General features: G+C 47.6%; 5 protein-coding genes across 5 annotated transcripts; 3 read left to right on the top strand and 2 right to left on the bottom strand.

Annotated features, from left to right (window-relative positions):
- Positions 1 to 663: 663 nt before the first annotated feature.
- Positions 664 to 9,684, bottom strand: LOC115761771. Its single transcript, XM_030703700.1, has 8 exons — positions 8,710 to 9,684; positions 6,035 to 6,934; positions 5,245 to 5,966; positions 3,717 to 5,042; positions 2,960 to 3,656; positions 2,755 to 2,891; positions 1,641 to 2,689; positions 664 to 1,574 (listed from the first exon to the last, which is right to left on the bottom strand). Exons 2-8 carry the CDS (start codon positions 6,743 to 6,745, stop codon positions 796 to 798), a joined length of 5,421 nt encoding a protein of 1,806 aa, XP_030559560.1. The 5' UTR covers positions 6,746 to 6,934; positions 8,710 to 9,684; the 3' UTR covers positions 664 to 795.
- Positions 9,685 to 9,754: 70 nt separating this feature from the next.
- Positions 9,755 to 11,283, top strand: LOC115761769 (cleavage stimulation factor subunit 2 tau variant). The gene is made up of 2 exons (XM_030703698.1): positions 9,755 to 9,986; positions 10,053 to 11,283. The coding sequence occupies exons 1-2, from the start codon at positions 9,850 to 9,852 to the stop codon at positions 11,197 to 11,199; spliced, it is 1,284 nt and encodes a 427-aa protein (XP_030559558.1). The 5' UTR covers positions 9,755 to 9,849; the 3' UTR covers positions 11,200 to 11,283.
- LOC115761768 (cleavage and polyadenylation specificity factor 73) lies at positions 11,226 to 13,682 on the bottom strand. The gene is made up of 5 exons (XM_030703697.1): positions 13,547 to 13,682; positions 13,330 to 13,491; positions 11,975 to 13,266; positions 11,466 to 11,908; positions 11,226 to 11,397 (listed from the first exon to the last, which is right to left on the bottom strand). Exons 1-5 carry the CDS (start codon positions 13,618 to 13,620, stop codon positions 11,308 to 11,310), a joined length of 2,061 nt encoding a protein of 686 aa, XP_030559557.1. The 5' UTR covers positions 13,621 to 13,682; the 3' UTR covers positions 11,226 to 11,307.
- Positions 13,683 to 13,865: 183 nt separating this feature from the next.
- LOC115761770 (Golgi SNAP receptor complex member 1) lies at positions 13,866 to 14,996 on the top strand. The gene is made up of 5 exons (XM_030703699.1): positions 13,866 to 13,883; positions 13,956 to 14,030; positions 14,103 to 14,284; positions 14,345 to 14,730; positions 14,797 to 14,996. The coding sequence occupies exons 2-5, from the start codon at positions 14,003 to 14,005 to the stop codon at positions 14,897 to 14,899; spliced, it is 699 nt and encodes a 232-aa protein (XP_030559559.1). The 5' UTR covers positions 13,866 to 13,883; positions 13,956 to 14,002; the 3' UTR covers positions 14,900 to 14,996.
- A 206-nt stretch (positions 14,997 to 15,202) lies between these two features.
- On the top strand, positions 15,203 to 16,058 carry LOC115761352 (mitochondrial import inner membrane translocase subunit Tim22). Its single transcript, XM_030703098.1, has 3 exons — positions 15,203 to 15,535; positions 15,593 to 15,786; positions 15,848 to 16,058. Exons 1-3 carry the CDS (start codon positions 15,298 to 15,300, stop codon positions 16,001 to 16,003), a joined length of 588 nt encoding a protein of 195 aa, XP_030558958.1. The 5' UTR covers positions 15,203 to 15,297; the 3' UTR covers positions 16,004 to 16,058.
- Positions 16,059 to 16,136: the final 78 nt, after the last annotated feature.

Genomic DNA, 16,136 nt, shown 5'->3' with positions numbered 1-16,136 from the left:
TACTATATATGTGTTAAGGGGTGTGTGTGTGTATTTGTGTGGCTTAGAATGTGCTCAAGCTTCGAAAACTCAAAAGAATAATGTTTTCATATAAAATTTAACCAATTGCAGCTAACTTAAATTAACTAGATGTTTGTTGCCGTTTACAAACGAGTTAAACATAAAAATATATGTATATGTATATGTATATATATACATATAAAGATAAGATAAGTAAATACAAATGATTAAAATTAATTGTGTTATTTAACTAAAATTGAGATGTTTTAAAATTAGGGCGTAAAATTAAATGATGATAATAATGAATATTGCACTGAACTAGGCATGTCATTTCACTAATTGTAATTATGTTTATAACTAAACAAAAATTAAAGCAATTTGTTTTAAAATATTTGTGTTTAACGTGTGTGTGTGTATATATATATGTGCGTGTGGGTGTTTGTGTGTGGTGGAAAGGAGCTGAGGGTGGGATCAAAGGGGGTGTTAACACTTTCACATTTAGCTAAGTCTCTTAAACCACATTCAAATGTACGATTAGTAAAATGTTATTAATATTATATAATGATAAATTGATTTCATCTTTGTTTTTGTTTATCAAGAATTGGCATTCGCATATGTATACAATACGTATATGTATGTATATATATAGTTTCAATAGGTAATACTAGTTTGTTTTTGTTAACACACACGTACAACATACACACACCCACATACATGCACAGAGAAGAGCCATGAACAGCTAGCTAATTAATGAATTTAACTTTAGATAAGTCGATTAGTCGTTAGTATATTGATTTAAACCTCGACGGTAAAAGGATCCCGCGAATGATGTATCTTCAGATGCTTATTGTGATTGGTCTTTGTCGTCGAGCTCTTGCCGCAGATGGTGCAATGGAAGGGACGCTCTCCAGTGTGGATGCGCCGATGCTCGATCAGATAATAATGACGATGAAAAGACTTGTCGCACTGGTCGCAGGTGAACTTCTTGTTGCCATGATGCTCCCGTCGATGCCGCATATAATTGTATTTACGTATGAACTTGCAGCCGCAATACTCACAGGTGTAGGGCTTGATCTGCTTATGGGCATTCATGTGGTTCTTGAAGTCCAGCTCGCGAACGAACGCCTTGGGGCAGTATTCGCACTTGAACGGTTTGGCCGTGCGATTCGCATGCACCCACGAATGTATCTTCAGATTCCATTTGGTTGAGAAGCTCTTGTTGCATATGGCGCAATCGTATTGCGGATCCGTCGAATGTGTAGCCATGTGCGCTTTGATGGAGGTCTTGGCAAAGATCTGCTTGCACATGGGACACTCCATCGGCTCGGCATAATCAAACTTATCCGAATGGGCCAGTCGAATGTGCCTACGCAGCGAATTGGCATGTACGAAACGATCGCAGCAATACGGACAGCACTTGGGCTTCAAGTCGTGGGTCTCCTTGTGCCACAGGAAGCGCGCCTTGGACGGCAACACCTCGCCACAATGGCACACGTACTCCTTCTTGCGCACCATCATTTTGGTGTGACGCTTGCGATGCTGTGTCAAGTTCGAATAGCGCTTGAACTTTTTGCCTAAGAACAAGAAGAAGGGATGCTTAACTAATTATCCCTGATTGATATTTACTTTCAACAACTTACCGCATATCTTGCACTTGAGCGGCGTCTGGCCCGTGTGCATGCGCATGTGTTCCACTAGCGCGCTGCGCACCACAAACTTCTTGTCGCAGACATAACAGCCGAACTCCTTCCAGCCCAGATGCCTTTTCAAATGCAGTGAAAAGTTCTTCCAGCGATAGAATTTCTTGCCACAGGTGAAACATTCAGCGGGATGCTCTGTCAAATGTGCATCGTACAGCTTTACTGAGGGGAAATCGGTGCGGCACACATAACAGAGGAATATAGATTTCTCCATGGCCTTTTGCTCCAGCTCGCTGAGATTGTTGCGCTCCTGGCCTAGCTTTGACTCATTGTAGGCAATGAGCATGCGATAAAGAGCAGCTAGCTTGGCAGCTGGTGTGGTCATGGCTAACGGCGCTATGGCTGGCTTCTCGTCCAGCTCTGAGACGTTGGCTGGTGGCTTCATGTCCGCATCGCGACCATTATCAGCGCTGGCATCTAGCAGGTCAGCATCCTTGACGTCAGGCATATCCATTTGGCCAAGCAGCTGCTCCGATGAATCCTGTTTATCTTGGCAGTGTTCCTGCTTGATTTTTACAATACCATCCTTTGAATCCTCATGCACAACATCGCCATTGCTTTGCCCCACAGACTGCAGCAGGACTTGCTGCTGGAGCTGCTGTTGCTGCTCTTGAGCCGGCGGCTGTGCTAGCATTGTGGCATCGACCTGCGGCTGCGTGCAGATGAGTCGTCGATTCTGGCGCACATAGTTGTGTTCGCCAATCATGTGCGCATTGCGCTCCTTCAGCTTCTCAAAGATGACCACACAGTGCGGACACTTGTAGATCTTGCGACGCGGTGGCTTTCGTTGCGCCATCGCTGCAGCGACGGCCTCCGCTTCGGCAGCAGCCCGTGACGTCGAGGCTATTGGTGGACCAGCCAGCAAAGCCGATGACGACGAGGAAGCAGTGGGCTGTGCATCCAACAAATGATTGTGTCTGTTTGAGCTCGGGGAAGCGTCCAGCTCGCCCGATTGCGCGTACTCCGAGGCGACAGCGTTGAAATCAAAGCTGGAAAGTGGACAGAAAAGATTTTCAACAAATATAAAACTGTCCTGGCGTAGCCAAATACCCACCGCTTTGGCTCACGCTGCTGCTGTTGGCCACTGAGGTCCTGCGGCGGATAGGAATCGTGACGCCAATCAGCCAGCTGCTGATGATAGCCATCCGTAAACTGATTTCTAAAATAGCGCTGTGATATGTCACCATACATCTGCAAAAGATACGAGTAGTTCGTTAATGATAAGAGCACAGGGCTATGCTTGGATGCGGTGTGCCTACCGATTGACTCCAGGAGTTCTCAATATCGCAGTTGCTTTCCTGCTCGGAGATTTCACCCTTGGCGGGCATTTTCTCATCGGTGCGTATGTTAAGGCCCAAGCCGCTTACTAGACTGCTCTCCGTGGCGGCGGCCGCAAATGATGAGGATGTTGTCGATGCGGATGCGGATACGGAAGGCAAATGGCTGCTGCTGTTGCTTAACTGTTCCCGCTTGCAAGTATCCAGATCCAAATACTTAACATCGCTATCAACGCCCGCCACACTGTTGCAGCAGTCAACGGCTGCGAGTGCGGCAATAAAATGGCTCGACTGTTCCACATGGCAGCTGTGCGAACTGCTTGCCTGTAGCTGCTGCTGCTGCTGCGGCTGATACCAGCCAGCCAATGTGGATTGTTGCTTGCCCAAGCGAAACGTGGCATTCATGGAGCAATCCTGATCCATAACCGATGAATTGCTAGAGGAGGAGGCCAGCGTGGCGGCATTAGTGGCCTCGCTAGAGCCATGCTGTGGATGATGCTGCAATACCTGCTCCTGCTGCTCTTGCTCTTGATGTATGCCAAATTCTGCAAAGTGGGAAGCTGCCGCCGCACTTGCAGCTGCCGCTGCAGCTGCCGCTGCCGCTGTTGTTGCGGTTGCATTTTGATGGTAAAGAAAATTGAAATCTGTGAAGGCGGACGGCTGCTGCGACTGCTGCATGCTTTGCTGCGCTGGTTGCGACTGCGACTGCGACTGGCGCTGCAACTGCTGCAATTGTTGCTGCTGCGAATTAGAGGCATAGGATGACGAGGAGGATATCACAATTTCATCCACCTCCAGATTGTTATCATCAGGCAGAATGTACTCGTCGCCCGGCTTGCTTGACTTCTTCGCACTGCCGCTGCTGCCGCTGGCAAATACGGAGCCCGCCGAGGCAAAGCTGGCCGCATTTACCACAAACGTGGTCTGGTTGCTATTACCCGCTAGCGGCAGTTGCTTCGAATTGGCAAACTCCAGCAGCACGCGAGCATCATCATCATTGACTGCAGAGTGTTTGCGCGCCTGCTGCTGTGCCGCATAGCTGGTGGTCAGATGCTTCTCTAGTATGCTGCCGCTTGTTGTTGCGGCTGCCTCCACATTCTCGCTCTTCACCTGCACCAGCTCTGTGGACGCCTTTGATATGCTGGCTGTTTCGGCAGCGTTGTTCTCAGTCTTTTTTGTCGTTGCCGTCGCTGTGGCCTTTGGCTTGATGACTAATTTCTTGGGTCCACGCTGCTGCGCTGGAGCTGAAAAGCGTTGCGGCAGCAGCATCGTTGGCTCCACTTCCACTTTCATTGGCGGCGGCTGTGTGAGATCCTCGTTAGCAACGTTTGTGCCGCTGCCGCTGCTGGTGCTGGTGCTAGTGCTGGCTGCCATGCGTATGACGCTTGTGGTGCCGTGGCCACTGCTGCTGCTGTTGCTGCTGCTGCCACTGGCATGTTCAACGCTGGGCTTTTGCTCCACTGCAGCCTGCTCCACTGCAGCCTGTACGGTGTCGTAGTCGTCCATTGGCTCCTCCTTTTCCACCTTGACCAACGGTATGGGCGCCACGGCAGCAAACGGACGTGCTGCACCAATGCGCCCTGATGCCACAATGTTGCCCACCAGATCCAAATACTCGTTCATGTTGAGCGGCACATCGCTGAGCACCGTCACGCGATTCTTTTTGGACTTTGTGGAGCCGCTAGGCGTCGAATTGGCACTGCCAGAAGAGGTGGGGGAGGGGGACGCGTTGGCAACAGCACCAGCAGCTGCTCCACTGCTCGTCGAAGGCGCCGTGCTTAGTTGAGCTGGCGAAGAGGACGCAAGCGAAAGCTGCACCAGAATCTGCTGCTGCTCTGCATGATGTTCACTTTCTGCACAGCTGCTGCCTAGACTCATAAAGTCGTCCTCATCTTCCGGCTGATGCTTGGTGGCGCGTTTGTGCTTTCTTCCATTTGCTTTTGTCTTGCGTGACTTTTTCGTTGTGGTCTTGGGTGCAACTCGGCTGCGGCTATCCTCGTGCTCGTCGTCACCATCCTCTACATGATCTTCCACCTTCATGTGATCCTCATCATCGCTGTTCCAGCTAAAAACAGAAATTCACACTTTAATAGCAGCTCTGAAGGTATCCCGCATAGACACGCATAGACAATAGTAAGAGTGATGACATTTTAAAATGGTTTGGTTCGAATGTTTTCTTTTGAATAGTCCTTTTGATAAACTAAATGAAACTTGTTTCCCGATGCATTGCCTTAAGGCAAGAGTAAGAAGTGTAGTCAATGCCTTACCCCTTGTCATCCTCGTCCTCCTCCTCGTCGTCGTCATCGTCGTGTATGTGCAGCACGCTGGGTGGCGACTGATAGATGCGCTCAATCACGGAGAACTCGCCGTCATCCTTCTCGACGCACTCGACAATGTGCTTGGGCGTCTCCTGGACTATAAAGTCGCCATTCTCTCGCTCTAGATAGTGGGCCACTGGTGACTCGGCATAGCGCAGCACAGACGCACTGGAGGTAACGGGCGAGGCGCAGGCGGCCTGCGCTGCGGCATTTAAGAGCGCACCAAAAGGCGAATTGCTCGTTTGGCGACAGTTGCTGGCGCGTCCGACGGAGGTGGATGACATCAAAGTCGCAGAGGAGCTGGCGCAGTTGGCACCTGCATAGCTGCCGGCTGCAAGAGATTGTTGGTGCTGTTGCGCATGTTGCAGTCTTGACAATGACGACGACGACGACGACGACGACGACGACGACGTTGACGGAATCGTGATCTGTGGCGCTGGTGGAGGCGGTGGATTCAAGAAGATATCCGTGTGGACTTTGCCATGTTTGCCACTCGGTGGTGCAAGGTTAACGCTGTGTTGTATGCTTATGTGTTGTTGTTGTTGTGTCTGTTGCTGTTGTTGTTGTTGTTTGTTTTGGTTGTGCTGAGATCGAATTTGACTGATGGCGGCGCCATAGGCGGGTGGTGGCTTCTGATGCGACTGCGTTGACGTCGCCTGCTGCGCAAAGAGCTGCACGAGACAATTCAAAGTATTAAACTACGTTCATTGGCATGCAAATCCCATGGTGGGTCACTTACCTGCAGTGGCGGCGGCGGCGGTGGAAGCGCTGCTGCATAGGTGTACTTCATGGCCGACTGCTGTTGTTGCTGCTGCTGCTGGTGGGCAAAGTGCTGTTGGTTGGCCAGATACTGATGCTGCTGTTGTGGCGCTTGCGGTATTAACAGCGTGGTGGCACCACGTGCAAACCCGTGCAGCGTCGCCTGCTGGTGCTGCGGCTGTTGCGGCTGCTGCTCATAGCGATAGTCGGAGTAAATGGCGCTCGTGCTGCTAGTGGTGGGTGCATTGGATGTGTTGGCTGGCGCCTCAGTCGTGGGTGGCGCGCTTTTAACTGCCTTAATCGGTGGATTGCTCAATTTGTTGCTATTGTTGTTGCTGCTGCTAGGCAAGGCAGCTTTGGGTGCTGTTGATTTAGATGCTGTTGATGTTGTTGGTGCAGGAACTACATCTAGCACAACTGGTTTCACATCAGCCGCCGTCGTCGTTGATGATGATGATGACGATGATGATGATGAGGATGAGCTAGATGCAGTGCCGCCATCTATTGCCGTGCCGCTCCCGGAGAGCACAGCTGCAGCCAAGGCGCTGCCCATGCCATTGTTGCCAGCTATGGTCATTTGCACCAGAGCCTTGATGACCTGCTCCTTGGGATGTGTCTCCAAATGATCGGAGAGATTCATGCCCGCATGCAGATACAGCGTGCACACGGGGCACTGCACACAGTCCACCATGATGGCGATTTTCTGCTAACTCGCCCGCTGGTTAATCAAACTACGTACAGCTGCTGCACACTCTGACGCTCTCTCACTCTCTCTCTCGCGCTCTCTCTCGCTCTCACGATATCAGTTTAGAGTCATAAAACGGTGACTTTTGCTGCTGTTTTTCGTGTGGCGGCCATTTTGCTCAATCCTTGAGCGGCGCTGCAAGGGAACAGAAAAAATAGTTGTACGTGGTTCCCAGATATATAATACACACACATACATAGATATATTTCTGTGCTGAAAAACGAAACTCGATAATAATTCCCGTAAGCTGATACCGATATCCAACTGATATGGCAACGCAAAGAATGCGCTGCACAGCTCAAGCCCCGGATCGTTCCGACCTAATCTGCGGAAACGTGCAATATATTTTTGCACTGGCAAGCAAGAGCGAAAGCTTTCGCAATGGCTGAGAGAGATAGAGCACAGCATAAAAAAGTCAATGCCAAGTGAGAAAAACGGCTAAACAAAGGACGTATGCGGCAGGCAGTGAAATCAAAACAACAAATAAACAGCAATATGTATACAAATGCACATGTATTTTAGTACCCATTATGCAGCTAAGCAAGCATGTATGCGTGTGCATGGGAACGGGGAACGCGAAACGGGGGGCAACAACAGCATCGGTTAAAGCTTCATCCGCCTTTGAACTGCTTGCTGCTGCTGTTGCAGTAGAGGAAAGGAGCGCAAAGTGCAAATGGAATGGAATGGAATGCCCAGTTGGGCCAACAACAACTTTTGGAACAGCTTTTTCTGTGCATTCAACTTGTGTTATACGCAACACTACGAGGACGATGAACACACGGCAACATCGCGATAATGATGAGTTATTTGCTGGGCATGAGCAATAATTGCAATGAATCAGCGAATACTGTGACTTCAGCATGAACAAAATATCGGTGAATGTGATTTTCAAATGATTTATGCTTGCAATTGAGAATCATGAATTCGCAATCAATAAGTCATGAAATACGCATGCAAATATATAATCAATTCATTTTTGCATAAATCGAATTTGTTGTCAGTATATGGACAGAGATTTTGAAATAATCAAGAGGATTATTAATTCAAACGATTAAAACCAGCTCAAACATTTCTATACAATGTTTAAAATCAAATTCTCAAAGCGAGTTATGTGGGTGGTATTCGCTTATCAATATTATTGTTATAAATCGAGGCATATATGCATATGTAAACATATGCATTGCTTAGTTGCAGCCTTACAAAATGAGGAAAAATTGTATTTCACATTTTTTAAACACCGTACACACATAAATCCCATTTGTGCAAAAATTCCAGCTGTCACAATAAACAGCTGCTCAGTATAAACAAAACTAATTTTCTGGCATGCTTTACAAAGCACAAATGATTTTTCATTGTGTATAAGCTCGTTATCGATCAATTTGTGTTAATTAACTATTTTTAATGCTGGGATATTTATTTGAATGTAAAAATTTCCTACTCTGATCTAGATTCCCACTGAGAATATCGATATTCGTCACAAGTACTCAATTCTACATATACAGGCATGTGTGTGTGTATCAAGTGCGCTCTAGCGATGCATTGTTGTAGAACACTGGCAATGCTGCTGGAAATGGTCAGCTTTTTTGCGTAGTTTTTTTATGCACATCCACAACGACAAATTGTTGTGTTTTATTTTTGCTAATATTTTTGTTGTATCTGCTATATTGGTACAAAGCGTATAAGGGTTGTGTAGTGCTGGGGCCGCACAAAAATAAAAGCAGCAGCAATGTCTACGTCTGTTGCTATTGATTTTTCCTTCGAGAGAAGCTTACAATGCAAAACGATGAACAAGTCGCATAAAAATCAAAAGTGCGTGAGTGAGCACATAACATCGATACTTCTGATGAGTACATACATTACAAAATAAAAAAAAAAACTCGAGCAATAATTGCCACCTTCTTTCTACCTACCTTCGCTGCTGCTGGAGCTGCTTTGCAGATGTGTGTGTGTCAGTATGATCTTGCGTAGGACTGCGAACTGCGGGTTGCGGGCAGCTACGCCAGTGTTGTCTTCTGTTGGGTTGATTTTCCACACACGCACAACGCACTATCGTTGGCTACACTTGCTTGCACACATACACACACACACGCACACGTACGAAAGGTAGACACAATTTCAGAGTATTTCCGCTTTGTATTTCTTTAATTTTCTCGGTTCTCTTTTGAATTCATTCAAGGAGAGATGTTAGACACACACACACCCGCACTTGACGCTTTTGTACACATCGAGAACAATGTTTAATGAGCACTAATTTTAAATGAATTTCAATTGCATTTGTATGATATATGCGTTCAATAAAAACTTTTATAAACAGGCGGCGTCAATATCGATCGTAATGTGTGTATGTTTGTGTGTTTGTTGAGGGCAAGGGCAAGTTTTCTTCGATGAACGCAAGGGGATGGGGCAGTAGTATCCTTGAAGAGTTGGGCACCTGCAGCTGTTATTATATATGTATTATTGTATGTAATTGCCTAGTTGCGGTCTGCGGCTCTTTGGTCTTGGTCTGGTCGTCGCCTCTTCGCCTCGTTCAATGACACAGAAATCTTTCTTCTCGTCTTTTGCTTTGTGCGCTCCTTCTTCAATATACAACTGAGCTTTTATATATATGCTGCGAATGCGAGTGCGAGGCCATTGCTGCGTTTATCTCCATGTGTGTGCGTGTGTGTGCTACACACAAAGTAAATTTTCAATCACGTATTTCATGCACTTTGTATAGATTTTCTTAGGGGCATTTATGCAAAACTGATGCACGCCTTTATTAGCTACAATTTGGTGATATTTGTAGTGATTTAAATTCACTTTGCACTATTTAATAGCCGTCATTTCGATTTCACCTTGCGACAAAATGAAAAATTACAACACCAGGCGTTAGAGTGTTGTAAAACTTATGATGGCATCGTTTCAGCATTTGCCAACACTTTGGCTCACGGAGCAACTCTGTGTGGCTGCATCATAGGGAAATTTTGATGCCGACTGTGGCGACTCGCATTTGGAATAGATTTAACTATTTAATTGTTTAAACCAGCGAAAGACAAATAACTAATAACAAAATGGCAGATAAAGCACAAGAGCAAAGTATTATGGACAAATCCATGAGGTCCGTGTTCGTGGGAAACATACCCTACGAAGCCACTGAGGAGAAGCTTAAGGAAATTTTCAGTGAAGTCGGCCCGGTTCTATCGCTAAAGTAAGTCCATCGGCACTTGTGGGCCATGTGGATAATATGTAATGTCTCACTGTGTGCCTTTTATAGACTCGTGTTTGATCGCGAGAGCGGCAAACCCAAGGGCTTTGGATTCTGTGAATATAAGGATCAGGAGACTGCGCTGAGTGCTATGCGCAATCTCAATGGCTATGAAATTGGCGGGCGAACTCTGCGTGTCGACAATGCATGTACAGAGAAATCGCGCATGGAGATGCAACAGTTGCTCCAGGGGCCGCAGGTGGAGAATCCGTATGGCGAACCCTGCGACCCGGATGATGCTCCCGAGCTAATTACCAAAACAGTTGCGTCCCTGCCGCCGGAGCAGATGTATGAGCTTATGAAGCAAATGAAACTGTGCATTGTGAGCAATCCGTCAGAGGCTCGGCAAATGCTCATGCTGAACCCGCAATTGGCCTATGCGCTGCTGCAAGCCATGGTGGTAATGCGAATCGTTGATCCGCAGCAGGCGCTAGGCATGCTATTTAAGGCCAACCAAATGCCGCCTGTTTTGGGTGGTAATCCGCATGCCAATTCTGTAGCCATGCCCATGGGGTCAGCGCCGCAGCAGCAGCAGCAACCCCCGCCTCAACAGCAGCCTCCCACACAGTCGGCTGTTGGGGGCGCTGGACCGATGCAGCCCATGCCCGTGCCCGGGCCTAACTTTAATAATATGCATTCGAATGACATTGATTTGCGCATGGTGCCCGGTGGGCCGGTCAACATGGATCCGCGTATGATTGCGCGCAATATGGACCAGGACATGCGACAGGTGCCTGGTCCTTTGCCCAATCCAGTGCCACCGCCACTTATGGATCCACGCACTCGTGCCCAAATGCAACCACAGCCACAACAGGGACCGCCTGCCGCACCCATTCCATACCCAAGCGATCCGCGACAACGTCCAATGGATCCGCGTCTCCGTGGCGCCATGCCGCCCGTTCCAGTTCAGCAGCAGCAGCCGCCTCCACAGGTGCAGCCTGTGACGCAGCAGCAGCAGTCGGCGGCACTGCAGCTGCAAAGTCGTCTGGGCGCACACGGCGTTTTGCCGTCGGATGCGTCTGACCAGGAGAAGGCCGCCTTGATTATGCAGGTGCTGCAACTATCTGACGATCAAATTGCCCAGCTGCCACCTGAGCAACGTGCCAGCATTCTGGTGCTCAAGGAGCAGATAGCAAAGACCAGAACTGCACGCTAAATAAATAAATCTCGAGTTTAAATCTATAATATTTGAATTGGAAACTTATAATTAAAGATTAATAAAGAGGATTCAAATGCAGCTTGAAATTGGGTTGAGTTCGCAACATCAATAAGCAGACACCAGTGTTTGGTGTAGCTTTTGCACGGTGGTATTTAGCATTTGCCTCAGCACCTCATCCTCGGCACATTGCACCGTCTGTAATAGGTGAGAGTGTGAGATAGTACGAATAGCAGCACAGATTCCCAGCTCTGAACAATGCTTACCAATGTATCAAGATTAATTTCAGCATGCTTGCCACTGACTATTACCGGCAGCAGATCACCCTTGAACATCTTGGGCACACAGCTGTCGCCGAAGGTGTCCTGCAGCGTCTCAATGAGGCATTCGCGGAAACGAGATTCCTCTGATTTGGTTTGCTTGGTGGCACCCTTGATATTTGTGCCGCCCAGCTCGGACTGCATGAGGCAGGCTAGCACTGCATCCGCATAGACATCGTTCACATGCGTTGCATGCCATTCCATGACAATGATTTTCTGCTCCACAGTCAGTTCGACGCAATTGAAAACGCGCAGCTTGCGCTCCGGCTCGACAACCTCTACGCAACCAGCTCCAATACGATCCAGCAGGAGTTGAAGTGTGGCCAGGGAACTAGTCCAGGGAATCGATTGACGCTGCGTGACCACAGACATGCTCATGTCCGTGTACTCTAAATAAAGCGGAATTAGAGGAAGATAAGCACAAAGCAATTGCACGATCAATAGATAATACTTACTGCCAAGATCGGAGGGTGCCAGCAAATGGTACTTGAAATCGCGCTTGACCAGCACGCCAGAGAGTTTGCTGCCCACCTCCGGTTTCTTAGCCGCCAGATGGCCCATCACCTTGGCCGTTTTCTCACCACGGAAATAGAGATCGACGGCGTGCGTATTGCGGGGATTATAGAATTTTATGTCCGTACTGGCGTCTGCTTCATACTCACGCTGCAGCGCCAGCTTCAGGCGAGACATTTCATTTTGTTCGCCATGGACGAGCACCACGTGATTGGGTCGCAACATGCGTATAAATTCGCTAGTCTGTTGGTAATCTGTGTGCGCCGAGAAAGATATGTAGTCAACGGACATGTTTAGCGGCAGTTTTTGGCCAGAAAGCGTTGTTATCTCCTCCGGCTCGGACAATATGGTCTTGGCCAGTGTGCCCTCCACACAGTAACCGGCTATAATGACGCCATTCTTGGGATCTGTGCACCAGCTCTCGAAGAGCTCGCGCGAAAGGCCCGACTGCATCATACCCGGCGAGGCCATGATCACACAAGGTCCAATATCATCAAAGTGATCGATGCCCTTCAGGTTGGAAATGTGACGAAAGACAAATGGATTGTTCACGGCAATCTGGCGACGTATGCGATCGTTCATGGCATTGATATATGTCTGGTAGACGGCCATGCACTTTTTGGCCAGCGAGGAGGCATAGTAGATGGGTATCTCGTGCAAATCGGGATTCTGTGACCAGAACTCATCCAATATCAACAGCAGCTCCTGAGCTCGACCCAAGGCAAACACCGGAATGAGGCAGCGGCCGCCCTGCATCACAATTTTCTGCACCAGCGATGTGAAGCGACTCTCACGATCTTCGCGCTTTTCGTGTATGTGTGTGCCGTAGGTAGATTCGGTAATCAGCACATCAGGTTTCTTGGGCGGCACCTCGGCGGCCATCAAATGACGATCCTCCTGTCGTGAAAAGTCGCCCGTATACAGAATTTTAATGCCTGCGATTTCAATCATAAACATAGCTGCGCCGAGCACATGACCAGCGTTATAAGCGCAAAAGCGCACGCCCATGACATCGCGCTCCTCGTGAAAATTGATTGTCTCGATTTTCTCCATGGAAGCCTCCAGATCAGCTTCCGTATAGAGCATTTGCTCTGTGGATATATTGCTGATTTTAATGTAATCTGAGAGCATCCATCGGTAAATAGCTTTGGTGGCGTGTGTCATAAAGCAGCGTCCACGAAAGCTGGTCTTCATGAGGAACCAGGGCAGAGCGCCGCAGTGATCCAAGTGGAAACTAAAACAACAAGAGTCCAAATATATTTTATGCTGGCCAAAACAAACGCAAGTCACTACGCACTGTGATATAAACAGCAAATCAATTTCGTCAGCTTCTATCAAGTCCACATAGGGCAGCGCATCCATGCCGGACAGACCTGGATGTATGCCACAGTCCAGCATTATCTTTTTGCCCTTGAACTCCAGCATGATGCAGGAGCGCCCCACTTCCTGACCAGCTCCGCTGCAAGAGAACATTTTATGTCGTCGGGCATTTAAAACAGCTGTTGGCTACTTACAGTGGCTTAATTTGCAGCAGGTCGCTCTCCTCATCAGGCACACGTGTGTCACTATTTGTTTGGGCCTGCGACATTGTGTTTTTATTTATCAAACTAAGGAGCTCATAAATTCACGTTTTGCCGGCAACAGAAACGCGTTCAATTAGTGAACATATGATGGGCATAGTAATCGATATTGAACTATCGATAACAATTTGGAAACACTCTAAAATACTTCACCATATGTGCTTCCAATGTTTTCTTTTTTATTTTATTTTCTCTCTTATAAACAAAAATATATTGTTTAATTAAACCAGTTTTTAGACCGTACAACAACAAACATTTAATGCAGCTCAAGGTATGCATTCCTTTAATTCGTGAATGAAAAATTCCATATGACTTGTTAATGCAGCCCTGGCATCAACTCTAGCTGTGTTTTATTGTTGTGCCTGCAAGTAAAAAGAATATTGTAATCAAATGCAAATGGTTGGCTCCAGCTATGACGGTAAATATTTGTATTAACATGTTTACACGCTCGCATCTGCTGATATCATCTATCGATATGCTATACGCCCAGTGCTACGCAAGCAGGCGCGCACCCTGGAAAATGAAATTGACCTCAAACTTGTGGCGTTCAGCAAAATTGGAGCTGGCAGCAGCGGCCTCAGCAGCAACAGCAGCGCTGCTGACACATCACCTCTGCTGGGCGAGCATGTATTCGACTCGCTGTCTGCCGAAATAGAGCAAATGCTCGAAAAGGTAAGTCGCAGCACAGTTTATCGAGCTTTGGCCTCTAACCCAAATTGTGTGCATCTGCAGTTGTCGACGCTCAATGAGTCCATGTCGGAGCTGCCGGCAACGGGTAGTGCGGCTATGCACACGCTGCAGCGGCACAGGGAAATACTCCAGGGCTACAGGCAGGAGTTCAACAAGATTTGCGCCAACCACACCATGCGCATCGAGCGAGAGGAGCTGCTACGCGGCTCTGGCCTAGCCACTAGTGGGAGTCCATCGATTTCTGGACTCAGTCGTCGTGAGATGTATATGAAGGAGAGCGGTCACTTGACCAGCTCCAGTAACATGGTCAACGATCAGATAAACATTGCCATCGAGACGCGAGACAACCTGCATGCACAGCGACAGGCCTTTAAGCGGCTGCAGACGCGGTTCAACGACATTTCCAATCGTTTTCCATTGATATCAAGGTGAGGAAATAAATGTGATAAAATTGTGTAGGGAACTAATTAAAGATTTTTGATATTCTCTTACAGTCTTATACAGCGCATTAATATCAAGAAACGACGAGATTCGCTTATTCTGGGCGCGGTCATAGGCTTCTGTGTCATCCTTTTGCTGATCTATGCTTTTAATTAGGTCTCGACACATTTCTGACAATTTTAATTATTTCTCTATATTTTCCCTTTTGGTATATGTATGTGTATAATAAACTTGTGATAGCAATAAAATTTAATATTTAAGTAGATGCAAGTCCATAAATAAACGAAATACTGTGAAACTCTATGTCGTGGGGAAATTCTTAAGGGGGGGAACAATACTACTTGTTACAATTTAAATAAAAGTTGACGAATCGTTAAATCGAGTACAATCGATAAGTGTGTTATCGAAATGGCTTGCTGACTCTGACAACTCTGGCGCAACAGCTGCTGCCTGTGATGTGATAACAATTCAGATTACATTCACACGCCTTACAAATTACTATTTTTTTAATTAAATACTGTATAAACAACTAATTATAAACTTAAAGGCAAACCATGTCGGTGATGCCCAACGTTGATCCCAAAGCCGGCGAGGCCGCCAAGCCGCGCGTCTTAGACCCCGCCGAGCTAGACAGAATGGCCATGCATTTTGTGGGCAACCTGAACAGGTATCGTGAGAATATTGTAATACCCAAAAGTAATGGGCCGGTCCAGATTAAAACCAACGAGGAGAAGCTCATTGAAACAGCTGTGGAAAGTTGCGCCTTTAAAAGCGCCATGGCCTGCGTTATGGGTAAGTCTTGACAAACATTTTGCTGCACAAACAATTTACATGTGTTCATGCTTGCAGGCTACGGATTGGGCGCTGCTTTGGGCCTGTTCAGCGCCTCCGTAAATCCAAATATGGCCGATCCATTCGCAAATGAAAAGAAACAGACGGCGCGCGAAGTATTCCGCGAGATGCGCTCCACAACGCATTCGTATGCCAAGAATTTTGCCCTCATTGGCGCTGTATTCTCCATTGTCGAATGCACCATAGAAAGTGTAAGTGATTGTGCCCATCAATTATCCCATTGCTCATCTAACTGACGTCTCTTTTGGGCAGAAACGCGGCGTCACCGACTGGCGCAACGGTACCTATGCGGGCGGCATTACGGGCGGCCTGATTGGCCTGCGTGCGGGCATTAAGGCCGGCGTCATTGGCGGCCTGGGCTTTGCGGCGTTCTCCTCGGCGATTGATTACTATATGCATATGAGATAGGTGCACTAAAAGTGTGTGTGTGTAGCTCGTATAAATGTTTGTTCTTAATTACAAATCTATTCGTTTTTATGCACGCTTCAAAGTTGCCGCTAAGGCAGGAGCACGCACCGGAAACGCTTGCAAAAGATCGTTT

This window comes from Drosophila novamexicana, unplaced genomic scaffold, assembly GCF_003285875.2.
Source record: "Drosophila novamexicana strain 15010-1031.04,08,12 unplaced genomic scaffold, DnovRS2.1 tig00000485-arrow-pilon, whole genome shotgun sequence".
In the NCBI taxonomy this organism is placed as follows: Eukaryota; Metazoa; Arthropoda; class Insecta; order Diptera; family Drosophilidae; genus Drosophila; species Drosophila novamexicana.
The sequence above is the reverse complement of the archived record's forward strand: the minus strand, read 5'-3'. Positions and strand labels throughout refer to the sequence as shown.

Bases quoted from the DNA above. Each gene is read 5' to 3' on its own strand.
- LOC115761771 (XM_030703700.1), bottom strand. From the start codon at position 6,745: ATGGTGGACTGTGTGCAGTGCCCCGTGTGCACGCTGTATCTGCATGCG. The intron at 2,690-2,754 runs GTGGGTATTTGG...TCCACTTTCCAG, and splicing joins CAGCAGCGTGAGCCAAAGCG to CTTTGATTTCAACGCTGTCG. The intron at 1,575-1,640 runs GTAAGTTGTTGA...TCTTGTTCTTAG, and splicing joins GCTCAAGTGCAAGATATGCG to GCAAAAAGTTCAAGCGCTAT.
- LOC115761769 (XM_030703698.1), top strand. From the start codon at position 9,850: ATGGCAGATAAAGCACAAGAGCAAAGTATTATGGACAAATCCATGAGG. The intron at 9,987-10,052 runs GTAAGTCCATCG...TGCCTTTTATAG, and splicing joins GGCCCGGTTCTATCGCTAAA to ACTCGTGTTTGATCGCGAGA.
- LOC115761768 (XM_030703697.1), bottom strand. From the start codon at position 13,620: ATGTCGCAGGCCCAAACAAATAGTGACACACGTGTGCCTGATGAGGAG. The intron at 13,267-13,329 runs GTGCGTAGTGAC...TTGTTGTTTTAG, and splicing joins GATTTGCTGTTTATATCACA to TTTCCACTTGGATCACTGCG. The intron at 11,398-11,465 runs GTAAGCATTGTT...CACCTATTACAG, and splicing joins AAATTAATCTTGATACATTG to ACGGTGCAATGTGCCGAGGA.
- LOC115761770 (XM_030703699.1), top strand. From the start codon at position 14,003: ATGCAAATGGTTGGCTCCAGCTATGACG. The intron at 14,031-14,102 runs GTAAATATTTGT...CTATACGCCCAG, and splicing joins GGTTGGCTCCAGCTATGACG to TGCTACGCAAGCAGGCGCGC. The intron at 14,285-14,344 runs GTAAGTCGCAGC...GTGCATCTGCAG, and splicing joins TAGAGCAAATGCTCGAAAAG to TTGTCGACGCTCAATGAGTC.
- LOC115761352 (XM_030703098.1), top strand. From the start codon at position 15,298: ATGTCGGTGATGCCCAACGTTGATCCCAAAGCCGGCGAGGCCGCCAAG. The intron at 15,536-15,592 runs GTAAGTCTTGAC...TCATGCTTGCAG, and splicing joins CGCCATGGCCTGCGTTATGG to GCTACGGATTGGGCGCTGCT. The intron at 15,787-15,847 runs GTAAGTGATTGT...TCTTTTGGGCAG, and splicing joins TCGAATGCACCATAGAAAGT to AAACGCGGCGTCACCGACTG.